The sequence below is a fragment of the Rhinoraja longicauda genome, chromosome 18, assembly GCF_053455715.1.
Source record: "Rhinoraja longicauda isolate Sanriku21f chromosome 18, sRhiLon1.1, whole genome shotgun sequence".
Lineage (NCBI taxonomy): Eukaryota > Metazoa > Chordata > Chondrichthyes > Rajiformes > Arhynchobatidae > Rhinoraja > Rhinoraja longicauda.
This window is the reverse complement of record NC_135970.1, coordinates 33,784,662-33,805,061: the sequence shown is the minus strand read 5'-3', so window position 1 is coordinate 33,805,061 and position 20,400 is coordinate 33,784,662. Positions and strand designations below refer to the sequence as shown.

Below are 20,400 nucleotides of genomic sequence, written 5' to 3'. Positions count from 1 at the left end.
TTTGCAAGATTGTGTGCACAGATAGATACACAACTCCTCGCCTCTCCTTGCAAAATTCTAGCCTTTTGATATTTTTACTCGGGAGCAGAGTGAAAACGATTGAGCGACAAGTGATCCTAGTGTTATTCTGTGCTGGATACTTCTGTTCCTGCTAACGATGGCACGTTAATGTTGTCACCAACAAGGCAGGGTGGAGAGCGACTAACAGAATCTATAAACGCCTTGGGTTTCAGACACAGCTTGAATCTTGATTCTATTTATCAAGGATAAATCGTAAGTATTTTACTGCTGGCCTTGTCGGTTCAATTTATATTCTAATCTACTTTCATGGAGGTGTAATTTTGCATCGGTAAATGCCTGCCATAGAATAACTCGGTTTTAAGACATATTCGAGAAATCTTATTGAGACAGTCTCCAAATGACAGGTCTTTGATTTGGCTGTGCAGTACACAGACAAAAATCAAACTCGCCCGTGTTTTCAATTTCACATGCACATCCTTATTTGCAACAAGCAGTTAACATATTTCCAATGACCATAACGTTTTTGTTTGGTATCGTCTTGCCCCCTGCCCGGCTAGACGGGTTAAATTCTTTGCATCTGTCCTCTTTTCCAGCGGTGAAATTCCCCAAACGTTGTCTTGGATGCTGCTAACATGTTGTGTCTGCTTTGGCCAAAACGCTAGGTGGTGGGGTTCTATGAGCAACATTGTACTTGTGGTGGGGTGGGTGGGGGGGGGGGTCTTGGCGGGCTTGCATTGTGTGTGTGTGTGTGTGTGTGTGTGGTTTTTGGAGGGGGGTGGGGGTTGGGAGGGGTGGGTGTATTAATACCAAATCCCTGCGGAAATCATCTTGAGAAGAGCTCTGGAACAGTTTCATCTGCGATTTTTTTTAAACACTCTTCCTCTTAATAACCATGTCAGAAATAAAAATAACACTGCCAGGTGCTATTTTCGAGGCTGTAATCAATTCAGAGAAGTCTATCTCCAGTGCATAAACCTGTTAATATTGTTCCTGCATGTGTTTCTGCCTGTGTGGAATGGCATTATATTTATGCATTCACATTGCAATGTTGATGGGTTGTAGGTGGGGAGATTGCAACGTGCATGGAGCATTATATATATATAGTGTGTAAGAAAATAACTGCAGATGCTGGTACAAATCGAAGGAATTTATTCACAAAATGCTGGAGTAACTCAGTGGGTCAGGCAGCATCTCAGGAGAGAAGGAATGGGTGACGTTTCGGGTCGAGACCCTTCTTCAGACTGATACATGTGTGTGTATGTGTGTGTCTGTATACATACACACACCTTTTCCACGCTTATTATATTTGTTTGCAGTGCACTATTTTTGCATATTCCGTTGTGCTGCTGCAAGTAAGAATCTCATTGTTCTATCTGGGACAGATGACAATAAAACTCTCTTGACTCTATAGACAATAGACAATAGGTGCAGGAGTAGGCCATTCAGCCCTTTGAGGCACCGCCATTCAATGCGATCATGGCTGATCACTCTCAATCAGTACCCCGTTCCTGCCTTCTCCCCATACCCCCTCACTCCGCTATCCTTAAGAGCTCTATCCAGCTCTCTCGAAAGCATCCAACAAACTGGCCTCCACTGCCTTCTGAGGCAGAGAATTCCACACCTTCACCACTCTCTGACTGAAAAAGTTCTTCCTCATCTCCGTTCTAAATGGCCTACCCCTTATTCTTAAACTGTGGCCCCTTGTTCTGGACTCCCCCAACATTGGGAACATGTTTCCTGCCTCTAATGTGTCCAATCCCCTAATTATCTTATATGTTTCAATAAGATCCCCCCTCATCCTTCTAAATTCCAGTGTATACAAGCCCAATCGCTCCAGCCTTTCAACATACGACAGTCCCGCCATTCCGGGAATCAACCTAGTGAACCTATGCTGCACGCCCTCAAAAGCAAGAATATCCTTCCTCAAATTTGGAGACCAAAACTGCACACAGTACTCCAGGTGCGGTCTCACCAGGGCCCTGTACAACTGTAGAAGGACCTCTTTGCTCCTATACTCAACTCCTCTTGTTACGAAGGCCAACATTCCCATTGGCTTTCTTCACTGCCTGCTGTACCTGCATGCTTCCTTTCAGGGTTTGTGCACCATGAAAAATGCAGTGACCACTTTTTGTTTTTTTTGTTTTGTTTTTGCAGAAGCAGTGCACAGGTGCAAGTGTCCGGCAGGGTACAGGTGCAGACCCCCACCTTCCCCTGGAGCCCTCCAGTGAGGCTGGATCCATCGGCGGAGCGGGATGGAGGCAGCGATGGTGAGCTTGGACGGCGGCGGCACCGGCGACCACCACCACCACCACCACCCGCCCTACGGCTACGCGCAGCGGAGGGAGAGGCAGGCCAGTTCGCGCGCCGCCGCGGCCTTGGCTGCCAGCAACAGCATCAACAGCGCGGGAGCGTGCGGGAGCGGGAGCGCGCATCAGCATCAACACCATCAGCAGCAGCAGCAGCAACAGTTGCACCAACAGCAGCAGCCGCGCGCCCCGGGCCCTGGCAACGGTCGCCGTGGCAACCGGCGGCGCCGGCAACGGCGGCCGGGGAGCGGGCGGGCGGCGGCGGGCGGTCGCCATGGCAACGACGACGGCGGGGAGGAGGAGGAGGAGGAGGAGGCGGGAGGAGAAGAGGCGGGAGAGCGCCGGCGCCATTACCCGGCTCGGCGGGAGGAGGAGGAGGAGGAGGAAGAGGGGAACGACGACGAGGAGGAGGAGGAGGAGGAGGAGGAGCGGCGGCGGCAACGACGACGACGACAACAACAACAACAACGGCGAGAGGAGCATCTCCGCCGCCCTCACCTGCTGGACATGGAGGGCGAGGTGGAGGAGACAGCAGCGCCGCCGCCGCCATCTTCTCCACCTCCTCCATCGTCGACTTCTTCATCTCCCTCGCCGTCGTCGTCGTCGTCCTCCTCCGGCCACCACCACCACCAGCACTCGGTGTACAGCGAGAGGGTGGTGATCAACGTGTCGGGCCTCCGCTTCGAGACCTTGAGCCGGACGCTGGAGCACTTCCCCGACACGTTGCTGGGCGACCCGGCCCGCAGGATGAGCCACTTCGACCCGCTGAGGAACGAGTACTTCTTCGACAGGAACCGCCCCAGCTTCGACGCCATCCTCTACTACTACCAGTCGGGCGGGCGCCTCAAGAGACCCGCCAACGTGCCCTTCGACATCTTCTGCGAGGAGGTGAAGTTCTACGAGCTGGGCGACGAGGCCGTGCTCCGGTTCCGCGAGGAGGAAGGCTTCGTCAAGGAGAAGGACAAGCCGCTGCCCCGCGACGAGTTCAAGCGCCAGATCTGGCTGCTCTTCGAGTACCCCGAGAGCTCCAGCCCGGCCAGAGGCATCGCCATCGTCTCAGTCCTGGTCATCGTCATCTCCATCGTCATCTTCTGCCTGGAGACCTTGCCCGAGTTCAGGGACGAGCGCGACTTCATGCCGGCATCACGGCCGGGGGTGGTTAACGAGACCTCCCGTCCCTCTTCTTCCACCGTTTCTTCCTCCTCCACCGCCACCACCACCTCGTCTTCTTCCTCCTCCTCCTCCTCCCCGCCATCCTATTCATCTTCCATGTCCACCTTCAGCGACCCCTTCTTCATCGTGGAGACGGTCTGCATCGTCTGGTTCTCCTTCGAGTTGCTGGTGCGCTTCTTCGCTTGCCCCAGCAAGCCGGGCTTCTTCAAGAACATGATGAACATGATCGACATCGTCTCCATCCTGCCTTACTTCATCACCCTGGGCACCGAGTTGGCCCGTGTGCAAGGGAACAACGGGCAGCAATCCATGTCCTTCGCCATCCTCAGGACCATCCGCCTGGTGCGGGTCTTCCGCATCTTCAAACTGTCTCGGCACTCCAAGGGCTTGCAGATCCTGGGCCAGACGCTGAGGGCCAGCATGAGGGAGCTGGGCTTGCTCATCTTCTTCCTCTTCATCGGGGTCATCTTGTTCTCCAGCGCCGTGTACTTCGCCGAAGCCGACGACCCCAAGTCGCAGTTCACCAGCATCCCGGACGCTTTCTGGTGGGCTGTGGTCACCATGACCACGGTGGGCTACGGGGACATGAAGCCCATCACGGTGGGGGGCAAGATCGTGGGCTCCCTCTGCGCCATCGCTGGGGTGCTGACCATCGCACTGCCCGTGCCGGTCATCGTTTCCAACTTCAACTATTTCTACCACCGAGAGACGGAGAACGACGAGCAGTCTCAAGCGTCTCAGTCGTGTGTCCTCCCTTACCTCTCTTCCTCTTTCTTGAAAAAGTTCCGCAGTTCTTCCTCTTTAGGCAACAAGTCCGAATACTTGGAGATGGAGGAGGGATTGGAAGAATCTCTGTGCACGAAGCAGCAATCTAAAGGCAACGGCACAGAGACAGTCAAACATAATTCCGTCAATCTCAAAGCAGTGGAGACCGATGTTTGAAGCGGCATCTCGTATTATATTTTCACCAGTGCCAGTTGACACGCCGCGTTCGCTCGTTCACTGCTGAACCGGCACGCAGAAAAACACAGTGATCTATAGATAACGGGAGAGGTTCAGCTCTTATAAATAAAGCAAAACATCAGAGAAAATCGCGATGGCTGGAGTTTGCAAGCAGAAGAAATTCTAAAACGGTGTCGGCGCTCTTGGATGGAAAAGCCTTGCACTGCATACACATTGGAGTCGAGCCGAAAAACGTTTGTAGTTTCTAGTGTTCCATGGACGCCTGCGGCAGCCAGATTCTTGAATTCAAATGCAGTACACAAACAAACCTCCAAATTTTACATGGGAATGTTGCTCATTTTGCACTGCACTTTCCTAGTGATATGTTGAAATGAATATCATTAGTCACGCTCTTTTTAGATATCCAAGTGAAATTATGCATCATTGTAATCCCAAAAGTACTGTTTAATTGTTTGAACCAATAGTTTAAATGAGTTTTTATTTGAAGTAGTTAATCTATATTTTACTCCAATCCTTCTGTTGGTGTTTCCCCTTAAAATGATCAGAATAGAACGTGCTTTTAAAAGGAGCCAAAGCTGAAATGTACTTATTATGGTAGGTTTATATAGGTCTTTTGAATTAACCTGAGCACAGCATTAACTATGAACTGCAAACGTTACACATGTGAGCCAATGGACAGCCAATACCCACATGGAAACAGAATCAGCCTGAAGTTTATGCTTATGGACATGAATCAGCCCGAAGTTTATGCTTATGGATATGAATGTCATGGCATTCTTATGCTGCAAATTTCTGTGACTTAATAACTGATGACAGGGTAGGATCAACATATTTACACTCAAGCACCAGAAAATCAAGTTTAATGCTTCAACAAAAGTTGTGGACCAGGAATATCAACACTGCCTTGACTATGGGAAGACAACACTGAGAATGAATGAAGCTCTGCTTCTGGGTAGCACAGTTGTCAAGACCAGCTGGATGTTGGCTCATGATATTTTTGAAACAAATCATGTAGAATGTGCTGAGAAAGAGTTATACACACAGCTCCCATGTGAATCTCAATTTCTCAACAAATAAAAACATGTAAGATTAACATCCAGCTGTGATTAGGAAGTAGATTACTGATTAAAGAAAGTACCTAAATAAGTAAGCTGTCTGACATGTGGCTGTAGCTTATGGCAGAATAACCCTGCATAGAAATCTGCTTTTCTTTCACTCTGCCTGTCGAAAGCTGTGAACCTTTGGAGACTTCTGCAGTTAGTCCACGTTTTAACTACTGTGAAATCTTGTCAGTGACACAAATTGCTCGACAATCATTGGAGATGATACCACATTCACCAATGAAATCACAAATGAGTCAGCTGAAGAATGAAGGTTGTACAATGAGGTTATAATTATATGAACTGCACTTTCTGAAAAGTTGTTTTACAGCAACAAATACAACTTAAATTCAGCCGGATGTACAGAGCTTCCCTTCTGCTAAGGATAAAAGAATAAGCAGTGAATCATTGCTACATTTTCGAGTTTATTTGAGCTGGACGATTTCAGTTGCACTTTGAGAACAAATAATTGATGAAATGAACGTTTATGTTTGCACACATATTGAATGATGGCTTTGAGAGTTTTCTGCCTGAAATGCAAGATATCTAAAGCAACACGAACACCTGAATACGGTCTGTCATCCCGAAAGGCGTTTATTGTGGGATATGTACTGTGAATTAATGATCCTCCTCTAAATTAGATATTCCAAATCGTGGAGCAGCGAACTAGCAAAGAACCTTTAAGGTATGAAAGGGTTTTTATTCTTCATCTTTACAGCAGCTTGATGTGATGAATCGTGAAAGATTGTTCATAAATTCCAGTGGCTCTAGTGGGTTGTAGTCATGGATTTATGTGGCAGACAGTTGGCGATGAGCGCTTCCTGTCTGATGTGTACCAGGCACATGAGCACAGTAGAAAATCCCAGTGCTCCCTGATTCAGGAAATCCGTTTGCTTGTGTAAAATGGTTTAAACTACCATTTCCACACAAACAAATAAGGTTAAAGTTTTTTTTGGTTAAAAGACTACAGGTTTCACATAATGTGTTAGTCTGTTTGAACTGATACATTTAGAGAAATTCAAGTGCGAATAAAAATCTATTTGCTAATAATTTTCTTTGGCCTTATTAACCATTCAGTTGATTTATGCCAAGGTAAATGCAGCGTATAGACTCTGCAGTGAGCTTTTGGAGTTCTGAATATGATGATAGGAAGCTGGGTGTGGATTGTGAGTAGAATATAGATTTAGACAAGCTAAGGGCAGACACACGGGGCTGATTAGTGTGCACTTTCTTCTATTTCTTATGTTTTTTGCCGAATTGTTTAGCAATTAACCTTCAGCTGTGGAAATAACTTACCAAGTTGTGAGGTGTTACCTACATGGTGGAGAAATTATTTCTCTGCCTATACCCTGCTTCAATGTTTCCTCGTCTGGGATATTGCTAAAATATTGTTTGTCATAGGTTGGATACCATATTGAAAATCTTGTTTTGAGATGCTGCCATGTTTGCAGAAAGTAGCTTTAGAAATCCACTACTGCATGTCTAAAAGTATTAACTCGTTCAGTATTTGGTGACAGAACTCAGTACTTCTAATTCAAATCTGCTGAGCAATTTAAGTTAAAACATGGGTTATTATATAGATTAGATTATAGGTCAGTCCCATTGCGAACCTTTTGAAAATTGTACATCAACTAGTTCTAAAAGATTTGGTAATTGATTTGTTATAATCTTTGACAAAGAATGTAGAGTTCTGAAGAAGGTTACTAACCTATGTGCTATTAAGTGACATACCAATGCCCTTACTGTTTTCCTTCAAGTTTTTCTGTTTGAGTTATCATCTCACCTCCTACTTTTGGTCAACTATCTGAGGTTCTGTGGGACGATTTTCTTCATTTCATCCAGTTATCTTGGAAATATAAAGTTATGAATAGGCTCCAAGCATGCTCAACTGTTTCGTATAATCAAGGCAGACCATCCCAATTCTGCAGTCTATTCATGCAGTCTCCTCATATCTTTTAATGTTGAATATTAAGACACATTTTGAAAATGACCAGCATAGAGTCAGGCAGCATGGAAACAGGCCCTTTCCCGACTCATCTATGCCAACCAAGAAGCCTCATCTGAGGCTTTTGCCTGCATTTGCCCTGTTTCTCTCTAAACTTTTCCAAACAACATACCTGTTGAAAAGTATTTTTTTAATGTTTTATTTAGTTTAGAGATACAACGCGGAAGCAGGCCCTTCGGCCCACCGAGTCCATGCCGACCAGTGCTTACCCCATACCGAATGGATGAATTTAAAAGAGAGTTAGATTGAGCTATAGGGGAGCGTGGAATCGATATGGGGAGAAGGCAGGCACAGGTTACTGATTGTGGATGATCACCCATGTTCACAATGAATGGCGGTGCTGACTTGAAGGACCAAATGGCCGCCTCCTGCACCTATTTTCTATGTTTCCATCTCTTACTCTTTGTGGGGAGGGTGGGGGGGAGGGGTCTACAACCCCTCCCAATGTTTTCTTCCCCTCGGTGTTTCTTATTTCCAGAGGCTATATCAAGATTCCCTAACCTAATATCCTTCCCTCTTCCCCCCCCGCACCATCATTTTAGTTTAGTTTTGATATACAGCATGGAAGCAGGCCCTTTGGCTCACCGTCCATGCTGACTATCGATCACCCGTTCACACTAGCACCATGTTATCCCACTTTCTCATCCACTCGTTAAACGCTAGAGACAATTTACAAAGATGAATTAACATCCAAAAAATCCTTTGGGGTGCAGAGAAGATTCACGAGGATGTAAATTGAGTGCTTGAGTTGTAAGGAGAGACCAGTTAGGCTGGAACTTGATTTCCTGAAGCAAAGTAGGTTGAAGGGTAATCCTATGGTGATATATAAACACATGGGAGGTGTAGATAAGGTAGATCCTCAGAATTTTTCCCACGTTAGGGGATTTTTTCATATACAGTGTGGTGGGTATATGGAATGAGGTGTTGAGATGCGTACAATAATAATGTTTAAAAGACAGGTACACACAGTAGATACCTGTCTTTTAAAAGTTTTTTGATGTTTATGAGCCAAAAGCAGACAAATAACTTGGTCGGCATGCACGAGTTGAGCAAAATATATAGTATCTCTCTGACTCTATTCTGTATCAAAGTAAAGTCTATTGGGGCAAAGAGATTTCACACATACACTTTTCAGTAGTGTGCTTGAATTTATTTGGCCGTGATAGTACAACATGAAGAGTATTATACGTGCTGCTTTATGGTTTGTCAGTTTTTCATTGATTCATAGATTTTACAGTGCGAATACATATATATGTTAAATTCATTGTGGTAACCCAGCATTTCTGTATGCCAACAATCTTGAGTCTTTTTTATAATGATCTTTTTGTGCACAAATAGAGAAAAGTGTGTTATTTTTTATTACTTTGCATATTTGCAATACACTCATGAGTTTACCATCATGGTCAGGCAGAATTTCTTTGTAATTGTACCTGCATAAAATTACTTCCTATGCCCATATCAGATGTCATGTTGTAAGTTTTGCCATCATTAATTTTCAGAGGTATTGTTAATGCATGTGGCTTTCATGTCTAACTTTGATCATGACAGCCTTTTTTAAAATTATAAATGAATCTTTTCTTGCTAATACTATTTCCAAAATACACAGTTATATTTCTTATTTGGAGTATCTCCCCATCAGTAACATTCCATAAAGCCCAAGTCATACTAAGGTTTGCAAATTGTTTTGATGTCAGGAAAGATTACTCAAATATGTTCTTGCTTTGCCAGTCAAGGTTCACAGGGAAAAGTGTGCAATTTATTGATTTTTTTTTTAGTTGTGGGGTCCAGTGCTGGACCTCACTGAAGATCAGCTTCCTCAGTCTAAATGATGGGGAGTCTTAGCAATTTCATGCTCTGTAGTTGGACTTTATGCATAGATGTATCGGAAACCCATTGGAATAGTGTGTGCTGAAGACCCAAACTAGCTTGGATTTACCAGCAAGATTTAACTCATTAACCAAAGTTTGAGGCAGAAATTTTGCCCCAATTCTCCAACTACTGTAGGACTTGTATAAACAAACTTAAAATAAATTATGGTAGCAATTATTACGATCAACAATTTTCAAGTTGAAATAATAGTGTGTGTGAGAGCATGTTTACTGTTTCGAAGGAGCAAGATACATTTTTTGGTAGATTACGGAACATAGTATTATTTCAATATGGGATCTATGCCAATCTACTAATTTTAAACTTATTTTGCTTTTTTTTTCTCTTTAGTTCTTCAATTTAAATTATTGCCACAGAGTTAATGATGGGTAGATTCAGATCCAAAGCAGATTCAGATTCAAAGCAGAATTTAGAAACTTGATGAGAGAAATCAAGGCCAGAGAAAAGAGCAGCAAATTGGATGGTGATGACACTATGAGATGGAGAAACAGTGAGTGTAATCCTAATCGTGGATGCATGAATAATATTAAATCAACAGCAATATTATGTGTATCCAGTAATAATAATATATCTTTGTATGACTTTGAAAGTACAATAAGTTTTACAGGAACATAAACAGCATTTATTGATGGGCCATGAGGAAATGTTAGGGCAAATGAACAAACATTCAGTCACATAGGTACGTTTTGAGGAGTATCCTGAGTGGGAATGAGTGATGAAAAGGTGGAGTGATTAAGGAAGCTGATCTAGATCTTAGAACACTGAGTAACTGTTGATACCATACCCTCCTTTTTTACCTTCCTACCCCAAATTTGTGGAGCAATTGGTGGAGTACTATGTTTATATATCTGTTGTGATGCTGCAAGTGAGAATGTCATTGTTTTGGGACATATGACAATAAAGCACTCTTCACTCTTGAATTACCTTTAGTGAGGAAGAGGCCAAGTTAGTGAACAGTTTGGTTCAGTTTGCAACGTAGCAAAAAACGAAATAGAATCCATTTGTGGTGAGGGCCAAGAACAATGGGTTTGGTTTTAATATTTAATTACAGGTACACCACCGGTTTTCTGGCAACAGATGGTCCGGCACTTCCTTTAATCCGGACAAAATTACGAGAGCGCACTTGGAATTCCTACCCTGGAGTTCCCCCGAATATGTGGCACCTAGGCCGGGTGATCTCGACCTCATCAGTGCTTCTGCGGCCAGACTCAGTGTAATTCACCAACTCGGCGGTATGGGCGTTCGGAGGTCACCCTGAAAATGTGGCGCCTAGGCTGGGTGACGCCACCGATCTTGACCTGGGCTCGTGTTTCCGCCCTCTGGGGACTGCGTGCGTGCCGGGAAAACGGCACCTCGGTCCTGCAATGCGGCCGCTGATCCAATCCTCATCACGACTTTGGAGAGCAACTCATTAACCGGCACCTAGCTGCCCGTGCAAGAAATGCTAGTTTCGCTGTAAATTTTATTTACATTTAATATATATTATTTAGGTTTCTAGCAGTGCTTTAGAGACACAGGAGGGGTGTAATTAGTGGGTCAGAGGTATTATTACGACCTTGCTTGGTCCGGCAAAACAGATAATCCAGCAAGGCTCTGGAACCAAGGGTGCCCGGAAATCGTTGTACCTGTATTAGATTTTTTTCCCACATTCAATACTGTATGTCACATAAACAATACAACAATTTAGTGACAGAAAAGGTATCATCAGAACTGGTGATAAAGGTAGAGTTAGTTGTCATTGATGTAGAATCTGCTGGCTGGTTTTCAGATGATGTATCAGTGGGTTAGGGAGGGGAGGGTTGGGAAGGGGAGGGTGTTCTCGTAGCCTTGCCAATAAAATATGACATAAGGAGTGGTAATGAGACATAAACTTGGCTTAGAAAACCTGTGGTGGAGATAAGACTCAACAACAGACAAAAAGGAAATATTCCTGAGAAAAGTTCATAGCATCCTCCAAAAATAAAAATGTCTGTACTGTAACATACAACACAGATTATTAAAGAGGAGCAGTTTTTGTCAGGTCAATCATGGGGGAAGGGTAGATTTAGCTTTCCCATAGCTTGGATAAAGCAAGAGCAGAATTCATGGAATGAATTTGGGAAATTTCTTAGAATAATTCATCATAAATTCAACTGGGGAATTGATAATTTTAGATTTTGTCTTTCATAATACGTTTTGGTGGTTTAGGTATATAGTAAGGAATCCTGAGGGAAGAGCAATTGTCACCTAGTCAGAGAGTGGCACACTTAAGTCAAAACTAGATTGTTAAATTTAACACAGTTCCATATGTACGAGGGGGACAGATTGTTAAAGTAGATTTATTGCTTTGAGCAATTTTTTTTAAATCTCGATAAATGCACATTCTATAAGGAAATAAATATTCTACAGGAAAATTACTATCACAAGGTTATGGAGAGTATTGAATTAAATAGCAAGGCATAGCTTTAAAAAGGAGAGGAATCTAAGGATCAGGTAGCTTTGGAAGCCATGAATAATTTATATTAATTGGTTGATTCCCACTATTCAAAAAGATGCAACAGGTGTCTAAAAAATTGATTGGGAAGGAGAGATGGAAAAAAAGAGTATACTGGTACTTAGCTTAGGACTTGGCGTACATTCCAGGAATGAAGGCACTAATAGAATCAATGATAGAATGTAGAATTACTTATAAAGAGATGCAATACTGACAGTGGTGCTGTGCTATATCTGGTGTAGACCACTGTGCGTCTTGCTGATGTGCATTCATGTGGTGGGATCCTGGCACAAATCACGCCCTTATTGTTGTTGGCTACTGTGCTTGGAACCTGATGAGAACCCTTGTCTTCCCCATTGCACTCCAGGAACCTGGAGTGAATCCTGAGGCTCTTCTGGTGCTTCCATAGCAATGGATCAGCAATAGATGGTTGTGAAGAGACTGGGTAAGGGCTGGTGCTCGGGGTGAGGGTGAAGCAGTGAGGCCATTCATTGTTGGGATGTGGGAATTAGGTTTGTTTGGTGTTTGACCATTGAATACAGTCTTTCCTGTACGATGTGATGAAGGCTGCTGTCTCCCATTTTAATTGGGCATGGTACCCGAGAGCCATCTTTGAGCTGGTTAGCCTGAGAAATGCATGTGCTGCCTGATGTCAGCAGTTGCCTGAAATCACAAAGTAGGCGCAAAGCAATCCTGAACTCTGTATCTGAGCAGCTGCATTGTTCAACCCTACTACTGAATTCCAACAGGTACCAGGTAGCCTGTCCACATGGAACCTTGAGCCATGCATTGTTGCAGAAGCACCAGCAAAGGGCAGATATTCACACCAGATTACCTGGCATCTAGATTCCCAACACACCACCAGGAGGGCAGGTTAGGAGTTTGAGCTAGCTCCTTAGTAAATCAATGAAGTTATATTTTTTAAAGTGCAGGAGAGCACATATCTTGTGTCCTCTTTTGGGGCATATCTCAGAGTCTTACAACTTTGAACCAGGCCCTTCAGCTCATCATGTCCCTGATGGCAGGGCCGTCTTTACAGCATTATGGGCCCCGGGCAAAGCAGTGTACTGGGGCCCCTACGACAACTACTCACAGGAATAAAAATGTGCTGTCCCCCTCTCTCCCCCACCCCCCCTTTCCCTACCAGCCCCCCCCCCCCTGTCGTGCCGGCGAAAAGCACTTACCGAAAAGCACTTAGCGATGGACTTAGGGTGCTACATTGTTGCGAAAAGCACTTACAGATCGCTGTGAGAAGCACTTAGGGATGGAAAAGCAAAGCACTTAGGGAGCTAATTGTTGCGAAACAGATCGCTGTGAGAAGCACTTAGGGATGGAAAACGTTGCGAAAAAAACACTGGGACCGAAAATGTTGCGAAAAAAGCACTTATTGAACCTACATTTTTAAAGTAGTATTTATTTATTGCAAGTCACTTAACATACACAGATCAGCATGGGGCCCCTATGCTCGTGGGGCCCCGGGCAAGTGCCCATCAGGCCCATGCGTTAAGACGGCCCTGCCTGATGGCTGTCAATTATCTATCTATACTAATACCATTTTCCATGACATGGTCTATAGCCTTCTATACTGTGACATTTCAAGTGCTCATATAGTTATTTCTTAAATGTGAAAATACAGCCATCACCATCCTCTTGGGCAGTACGTTCCAAATTTCAATCGTCCACTGGGTGATAAAATTCTTCCTTAAATCCTTCTAAATCTTCCGCCCCTTACCTCAAACCTATACCCTCGGGTCATTGACATCTTTGCGAAGGAGAGTGATTCTCACTATCTATGCCTCTCATAATTTTGTGCACTTCAGCCAGAGTCCCCTCAGCCCTATGCTCTAAAGAGGACAATCTATCACTCCTCTTCTGAAGAGCTTTATCCCAAGCTTGAATCTAGTGGTATGGACATTCAAACTCTCGTATCATCTGCGTCACGGGAGAGGGAAGAAGAGAGAATTACCTGGTTGTTAGTGGTCCTTGATTAGATTGGCATATTTCCCAAGGCAGCGTGAAGTATAGCTGGCATTGGTGGGGGTGCATTGAGAGGAAGGCTGGTTTGCGTGATGGAGTGGGCACATTTATAACTCTCTGCAGTCTTAATCTTAGGTAGAGCAAATGCTATGTCAAGCCGCTAAGAATCCAGATAGTATGCGTTTTATGCTGTATCTGTAGAAATTAGTAAGAGTGATTGGAATCATGTTGAATTTCCCTCGTCACAGACTTCGAGGCATTTGTATGCTTCTTCTGGTTGTAGGTCAATGCAGTTAAACCAGGACAAATGAGTGGTGATGTTTACACCTATGAACATGAAGGTCTTGATCGTCTTCACTTCAACCCCATTGATACAGTCTAGGGTGTATACTCCTCCCAGCTTTCTGAAGTCAATGACCATCTCGTTCATTTTGCAGACATCGAGGAAGTATTTGTAGCCTTGACACCATTCTACAAAGCTCTCTGCTTCCTTCCTGTACTCCAACTTGATTGTTGTGAATCATTGTGGTACTTGCATTGAGACAGAGATTAGCCTTGAGATGATGGAATATCAATGCTCTCTTAAAGATATGTAGAGTCAATTTTTGTTCATATTTATTGTTTTGATGATATGTTTCTTAATATTTTAAATGATTACGTGTAAAATGAGACAATAAAAGCAAATTACTTTATTTTCAAATAAAGATCTATCTATCTCATAGATCTAATAGGAAGCATCGTGGCTCAGCTGGCAGAGGAGCTGCCTCAAGGCACCGGAGACCCTGGTTCGATCCTGACCTCAGGGACTGTCTGTGGAGTTTGCACGTTCTCCCTGTGGCCGTGTAGGTTTCCTCTGGTTGCTCCGGGTTCATCCGACATCCCAATGATGTGCGGGTTTGTAGGTTAATTGGCCTATGTAAATTACCCTAGAGTGTAGGGAATGGATGAGAAAGTGGGATAACGTAGAACTAGCATGAACGAATGATTGATGGTCGGTGTGGACTTGGTGGGCCGAAGGGCCTGTTTCCATGCTGTATCTCTAAAACTAAAAGTATTTTTAAAAACTTAATTTTACTTATAAATTTACAAGTTTATAATGTACCTTGTGCAATATAGTATGAAGCAGTTAATGTAACCACACATAATTAATAGTATATATTTGATTTTCTATTCACAGTAAACAATTATTATAGACATTATGACTATCATAAATATGTAACTGAAAGTTTATGACCATTCCTTGGAGTCTGCAAAATAACCATTTACTGTAACGCTTTGAAAGTAATTTATTCAAATTTTGTAGATGCATGCTGAATTTTAATCAATGTCTTAATAAGAAAGCACGTGATAAAATCAAAATTGCAAGACATACAACAATGAAAATCCAACTGAATAATGATGTAAATGCATTCAGTAGAAACTGAAGGACAATTGCTGTATACTTATTTCAAGTTTTGATAATGTTATTTTTGGCAATTGTCATGTCTGAACTTGGAACAGACATTCCTGTAACATCTGGTAACAAATGGAGATTTATATTTGCATATTTATTTTCCGATGTGCTCAGTTTCTAACTATTCAATTTAGTAAGTTGATAAGAATTTGGCAGAGAGATAAACTACAAAACTGTGTTATTGGAATATTTTTATGCCACAAGTTTATTTTGAATTAGGCCTTTATTAGGTCTATTTAAAACTAGCAAGCATTTAAAAACAATAATTGTGCACTTTAAATATACTAAAAGATTAATTTAGCAGAGAATTAAATAATCAAAATATTAGAATAACCATTATAGATAAATGCAAACAACAATATTGATCATTTTATTGCATGCCCATACACCATGATGTTTACATGGAGAAAGTAATTTTAATGTGATTGAATAATCTATACTTTAAAAATGAATTTGGGAACCAGGCAAGGATGAGAATAAGAAGCTAATAATAATAATAATAATATATTCCTTTATTCGTCCCACACCGGGGAAATTTACAGTGTTACAGCAGCAAAGTGGATAGCAAGAGATTATTAATTATAAATAAAAGTAAAGACAAGGATAAATTGTCATCAGTTTACTGTGTATTCTTTAACTGTTACTGTTGACTCGTCTGCTGGGAGCAGTGCTGGTTGTGCAGTCTCACAGCAGCGGGAAGGAAGGACCTCCTATATCTCTCCTTCACGCACTTGGGTTGAAGGAGTCTGTCACTGAAGGAGCTACTCAATGCAGTGACAGTGTCCTGCATGGGGTGGGAGTCCTGGTCCAGCAGCGAAGTTAACTTTGCCATCATCCTCCTCTCTCCCACTGCCTGCACTGAGTCGAGGGGGCAACCCAGGACAGAGCTGGCCTTCCTGACCAGCTTGTCAAGTCTCTTCCCCTCCGCCGCTGAGATGCTGCTGCTCCAGCAGACCACTCCATAGAAAATGGCTGATGCAACCATCGTGTTGTAGAAGGTCCTTAGGAGTGCCCCCTGCATTCCAAAGGACTTTAGTCCTCTCAGCAGATAAAGTCAGCTCTGGCCCTTTTTGTATAGCGCATTGATGTTTTCGGTCCAGTCCAATTTATTATTGAGGTAAACACCCAGGTACTTATAAGAGTCCACCCTCCCGATGTCCATTCCCTGGATGTTCACCGGTGTCGGGGGGATCCGGCTGCGCCTGCGGTAATCTACCACCATCTCCCTGGTTTTTCCCACGTTGATCCGGAGGCGGTTCCGCTGGCACCAGTCCACAAACTCCTTGATCAGTTCTCTGTACGCCCTGTCATCGTCGCCTGTGATGAGGCCGACGATGGCAGAGTCATCAGAGAACTTCTGTAGATAGGAGTTTGCAGAGCTGTGCCTGAAGTCCGTAGTGTACAGAGTGAACAAGAATGGAGCTAGCACTGTTCCCTGCGGAACCCCTGTGCTGCAGACCACCATGTCCGAGACGTAGTCCTTTGTCCTCACATACTGTGGTCGGTTGGTGAGGTAGTCCAGAATCCAGGATGTGAGGTGGTGATCCACTCCTCACTTATAAAAGTATATCTACAAGATAATTTTCTTGAATATTTTCTCTGCTCTAATGGTGTATATACAATTAATGTGTACTTCAGTAAAAATCCTGAGATGGCATTGATTTCCTAATGTTATACTAATAAGATCAAATCCCACAAACTTGTTTGAATTTTTATTTCTAGATTTCTTTTGTGTCTTCCCATTTACCCCCTTGAAGAGAAATTATAGCAAAGAAACAGTAATTTGATGTACCCAATGAACAGCATGATGGTTGTTGGGAAGAAGCTATTCTTGAACCTGGAAGTCATGGTTTTCAGGCCCTTGTTTTTACCTTCCTGACAGTAGGAGTGAATTGGGACTTTGATGATATTGGCTGCCTTCGATGGTGGGGTAGTCAGTACCTGTGATGGACTGGACTGTGATGGAATGATGTCTTTCATTCTCTGTAATTTCCTTTGTTCTTCGGCAGTCGGGTTGTCAAACTAGATCGTGATGTAACCAGTCAGTATGCCCCCTACCGTACACCTGTGGAGCTTCAATAGAGTATTCACTGACATACCAAATCTCCTCAATCTTTGTAGGAAGTAGAGCATTGATGGGGTTTCTTCATGATTGCAACAATATATTGGGCCCAGAATAGATCTTCAGAGATATGCAGGCCCAGGAACTTGAAGCTCTTTACTTCTCTATTGACATCCAATCAATAAAGATAGCTGCATAGATCCATAGTTTTCTCCTCCTGAAATCAACAACCAGCCCCTTGGTCTTATCATATCATATCATCATATATCTACAGCCGGAAACAGGCCTTGTCGGCCCTCCAAGTCCGTGCCGCCCAGTGATCCCCGTACATTAACACTATCCTACACCCACTAGGGACAATTTTTACATTTACCCAGCCAATTAACCTACATACCTGTACGTCTTTGGAGTGTGGGAGGAAACCGAAGATCTCGGAGAAAACCCACGCAGGTCACGGGGAGAACGTACAAACTCCTTACAGTGCAGCACCCGTAGTCAGGATCGAACCTGAGTCTCCGGCGCTGCATTCGCTGTAAAGCAGCAACTCTACCGCTGCGCTACCGTGCCGTGTCTTGCTGGCGTTGAGAGTAAAATAATGATGTATAATATCTTTGAGGATTTTCTCGTTGTTCTTTACTGCATTAAAATGGATGTGTTATTGATATAGTGCCAAGAACTTAGATGGGGTGAAATTTGTTAAATGTATTCAGGAAAGTTTTCTCTGCCAATATGTAGAGGACCCTACAAGTGAGAGGGCAAAACTTGATCTACTTTTAGGGAATTGGGCAGGGTAAGTGACTGAAGAGTCAGAGGTGAGCCATTTGGGATCAGCAACCACAGTTATATTAACTTTAAAATTGTTACAGATGAGGATAGGGCTGGTCCACAAGTTAAAGTTCTAAATTAGGGAAAATGGTTTAAGGCAGGAATTTGCTAAAGTTGATAGGAGTAGGTTGTTAGCAGGCACAGGAACACTGAATGGTGCCTAATGTTGTGCCTCGATTTATGAAGGTCTGCGTAGAAAAACCTGGGACCAGTGAGCTTAATATCTATCGGAAGGTAGCCACAAAATGCTGGAGTAACTCAGCGGGATAGGCAACATCTCTGGTTAGAAGGAATGGGTGACGTTTCGGGTCGAGACCCTTCTTCAGACTGAGAGTCAGGGGAGAGGGAGGCACAGACTGTCCCCTGATTAAATTTTATCTCTGGATGCTTCGTTGTTAACTTTTCCTAGCTAACAGTTATCTATTCTACATTTTCTTTGAGCTCCATCTCTCTGATGTCTCATGTTCACACCTTACACTTCCTTATCTCTGTGTCTCTGGGGGCCAGTGGAATCAAGGGAGCTCTGGGGGCTAGTGGAATCAAGGGATATGGGGAGAAATTGGGCACAGGTTACTGATTGTGGATGATCAGTCATGATCACAATGAATGGCGGTGCTGGTTCGAAGGGCCGAATGGCCTCTTCCTGCACCTATTTTCTATGTTTCTATGACCCAAAACGTTACCCATTCCTTCTATTCAGAGATGCTGCCTGTTGCGCTGAATTATTCCGGCATTTTGTGTCTATCTTTGGTATAAACCGGCATCTGCAGTTCCCTCCTACACATCTATCAGAAGGTTACTGGGGAGTCATAAGACAGTCAAGCATTTGGAGATGGGTTGAATAGGGATAGTCAGCATGGTTTTGAACATTGGAGATTGTGTTTCATGAATATTTTAGTAACCAAGTAGATTGATGAAGGCAGGGTCATAGATGTAGTCTATGTGGACTTCAGCAAGGCTTTTAATAAGGTTCCACATGTGTTCTGCTCTGGAAGGTTAAATCAAATGAGATCCAGGGAGAGGTAGCTAACTGGATACGTGGTAGGAAGCAGAGGGTGGTGGTGTTTATTGTTTTTTGGACTAGAGGCCTGGGACTACAGGTATGATTCAGGAATCGGTGTTGGCTCATTGTTATCATTTATATTAATGATATGATATAGATGACAAGGCAGGATTAGTATGTTTGCATTTATTCACAAAATGCTGGAGTAACTCAGCAGGTCAGGCAGCATCTCGGGAGAGAAGGAATGGGTAATGTTTCGGGTCGAGACCCTTCTTCAGAATGGCATTAAAATAGGGAATATTGTTGACAGTGAAAATGGTTAGTTGGAAAGTTAGATGGAAAGTTTATACCTATTCAATCTGATGAACCTCCATTTTCCACCTAAAATAAAAGTAATGGACACAGAAGATTGTCCATGTGAATTAGACATATGACATATTCATTGAATATGTTTCTGAAGCTTTTTATTGTGAATGTTAAAACTTAAGAATGATCCCCTGTGTCTTTTATTATCTGAAAACTTAGATCAATTTTATCTAGATTTATTGTACCTGTACCTTACCGTACTTTTGTGCATATGACAATAAACTTGACGACTTGCAATAAAAGCTTCTTTAAAGGTTGTTAAAATACTACGTCATGTCAACCCTGCCATTACAAATACGCCATAAAAAATCTGCTTATAAAGTAGTTCATTGCTGCCAAGTTGTTTTTAAGTGTGGAAGTGCCCTCTTGTCAAAAGCTCTTTCAAAGAAGTATATTTGACAAAGTACCATTTATGAAGTAACCTTAGTCTTTTTAGATTAAAAAAAACATCAACAACAACTATCAATAGCCATCCAAAATAATATAAATCATCTCCACTTTTAAGACCAGAGCCTGCTGTAACATCTCATCCATAAACATCAGCAATTGAATGCCATAAACGAGCAAGATCAATAGCCAGCAGATTAAACCTGCAAGTCCAATTTACAAGCAGCTGCAAATGTGCATTCATGTGACATGTGGGAGATGAGAGGTCAGTCAGAATTAAGTTATCATCTCCATAAAAAAGAGTCATGAATGAGAATTCAGAAACATGGGATAAAGCCTCAACATAACAGAGATGGTTTTATGAAAATAGCTTTAAAATCTCAGTGGGTTCATGGGGCC

General features: G+C 43.2%; 1 protein-coding gene across 2 annotated transcripts in view; it reads left to right on the top strand.

The window, feature by feature from the left end:
• Positions 1-2,801: 2,801 nt before the first annotated feature.
• Positions 2,802-20,400, top strand: part of LOC144602402 (potassium voltage-gated channel subfamily A member 4-like) — a 47,564-nt gene continuing 29,965 nt past the window's right edge. Inside the window, exons 1-2 of one of the 2 annotated variants that reach the window (XM_078415485.1) lie at positions 2,802-6,248; positions 9,786-9,945. In XM_078415485.1, the coding sequence (XP_078271611.1) occupies positions 2,835-4,442 (1,608 nt within the window). In that variant the 5' untranslated portion in view covers positions 2,802-2,834 and the 3' untranslated portion in view covers positions 4,443-6,248; positions 9,786-9,945. The remainder of the gene's footprint in view (positions 6,249-9,785; positions 9,946-20,400) is intronic. The other variant, XM_078415484.1, reaches the window with a different exon arrangement.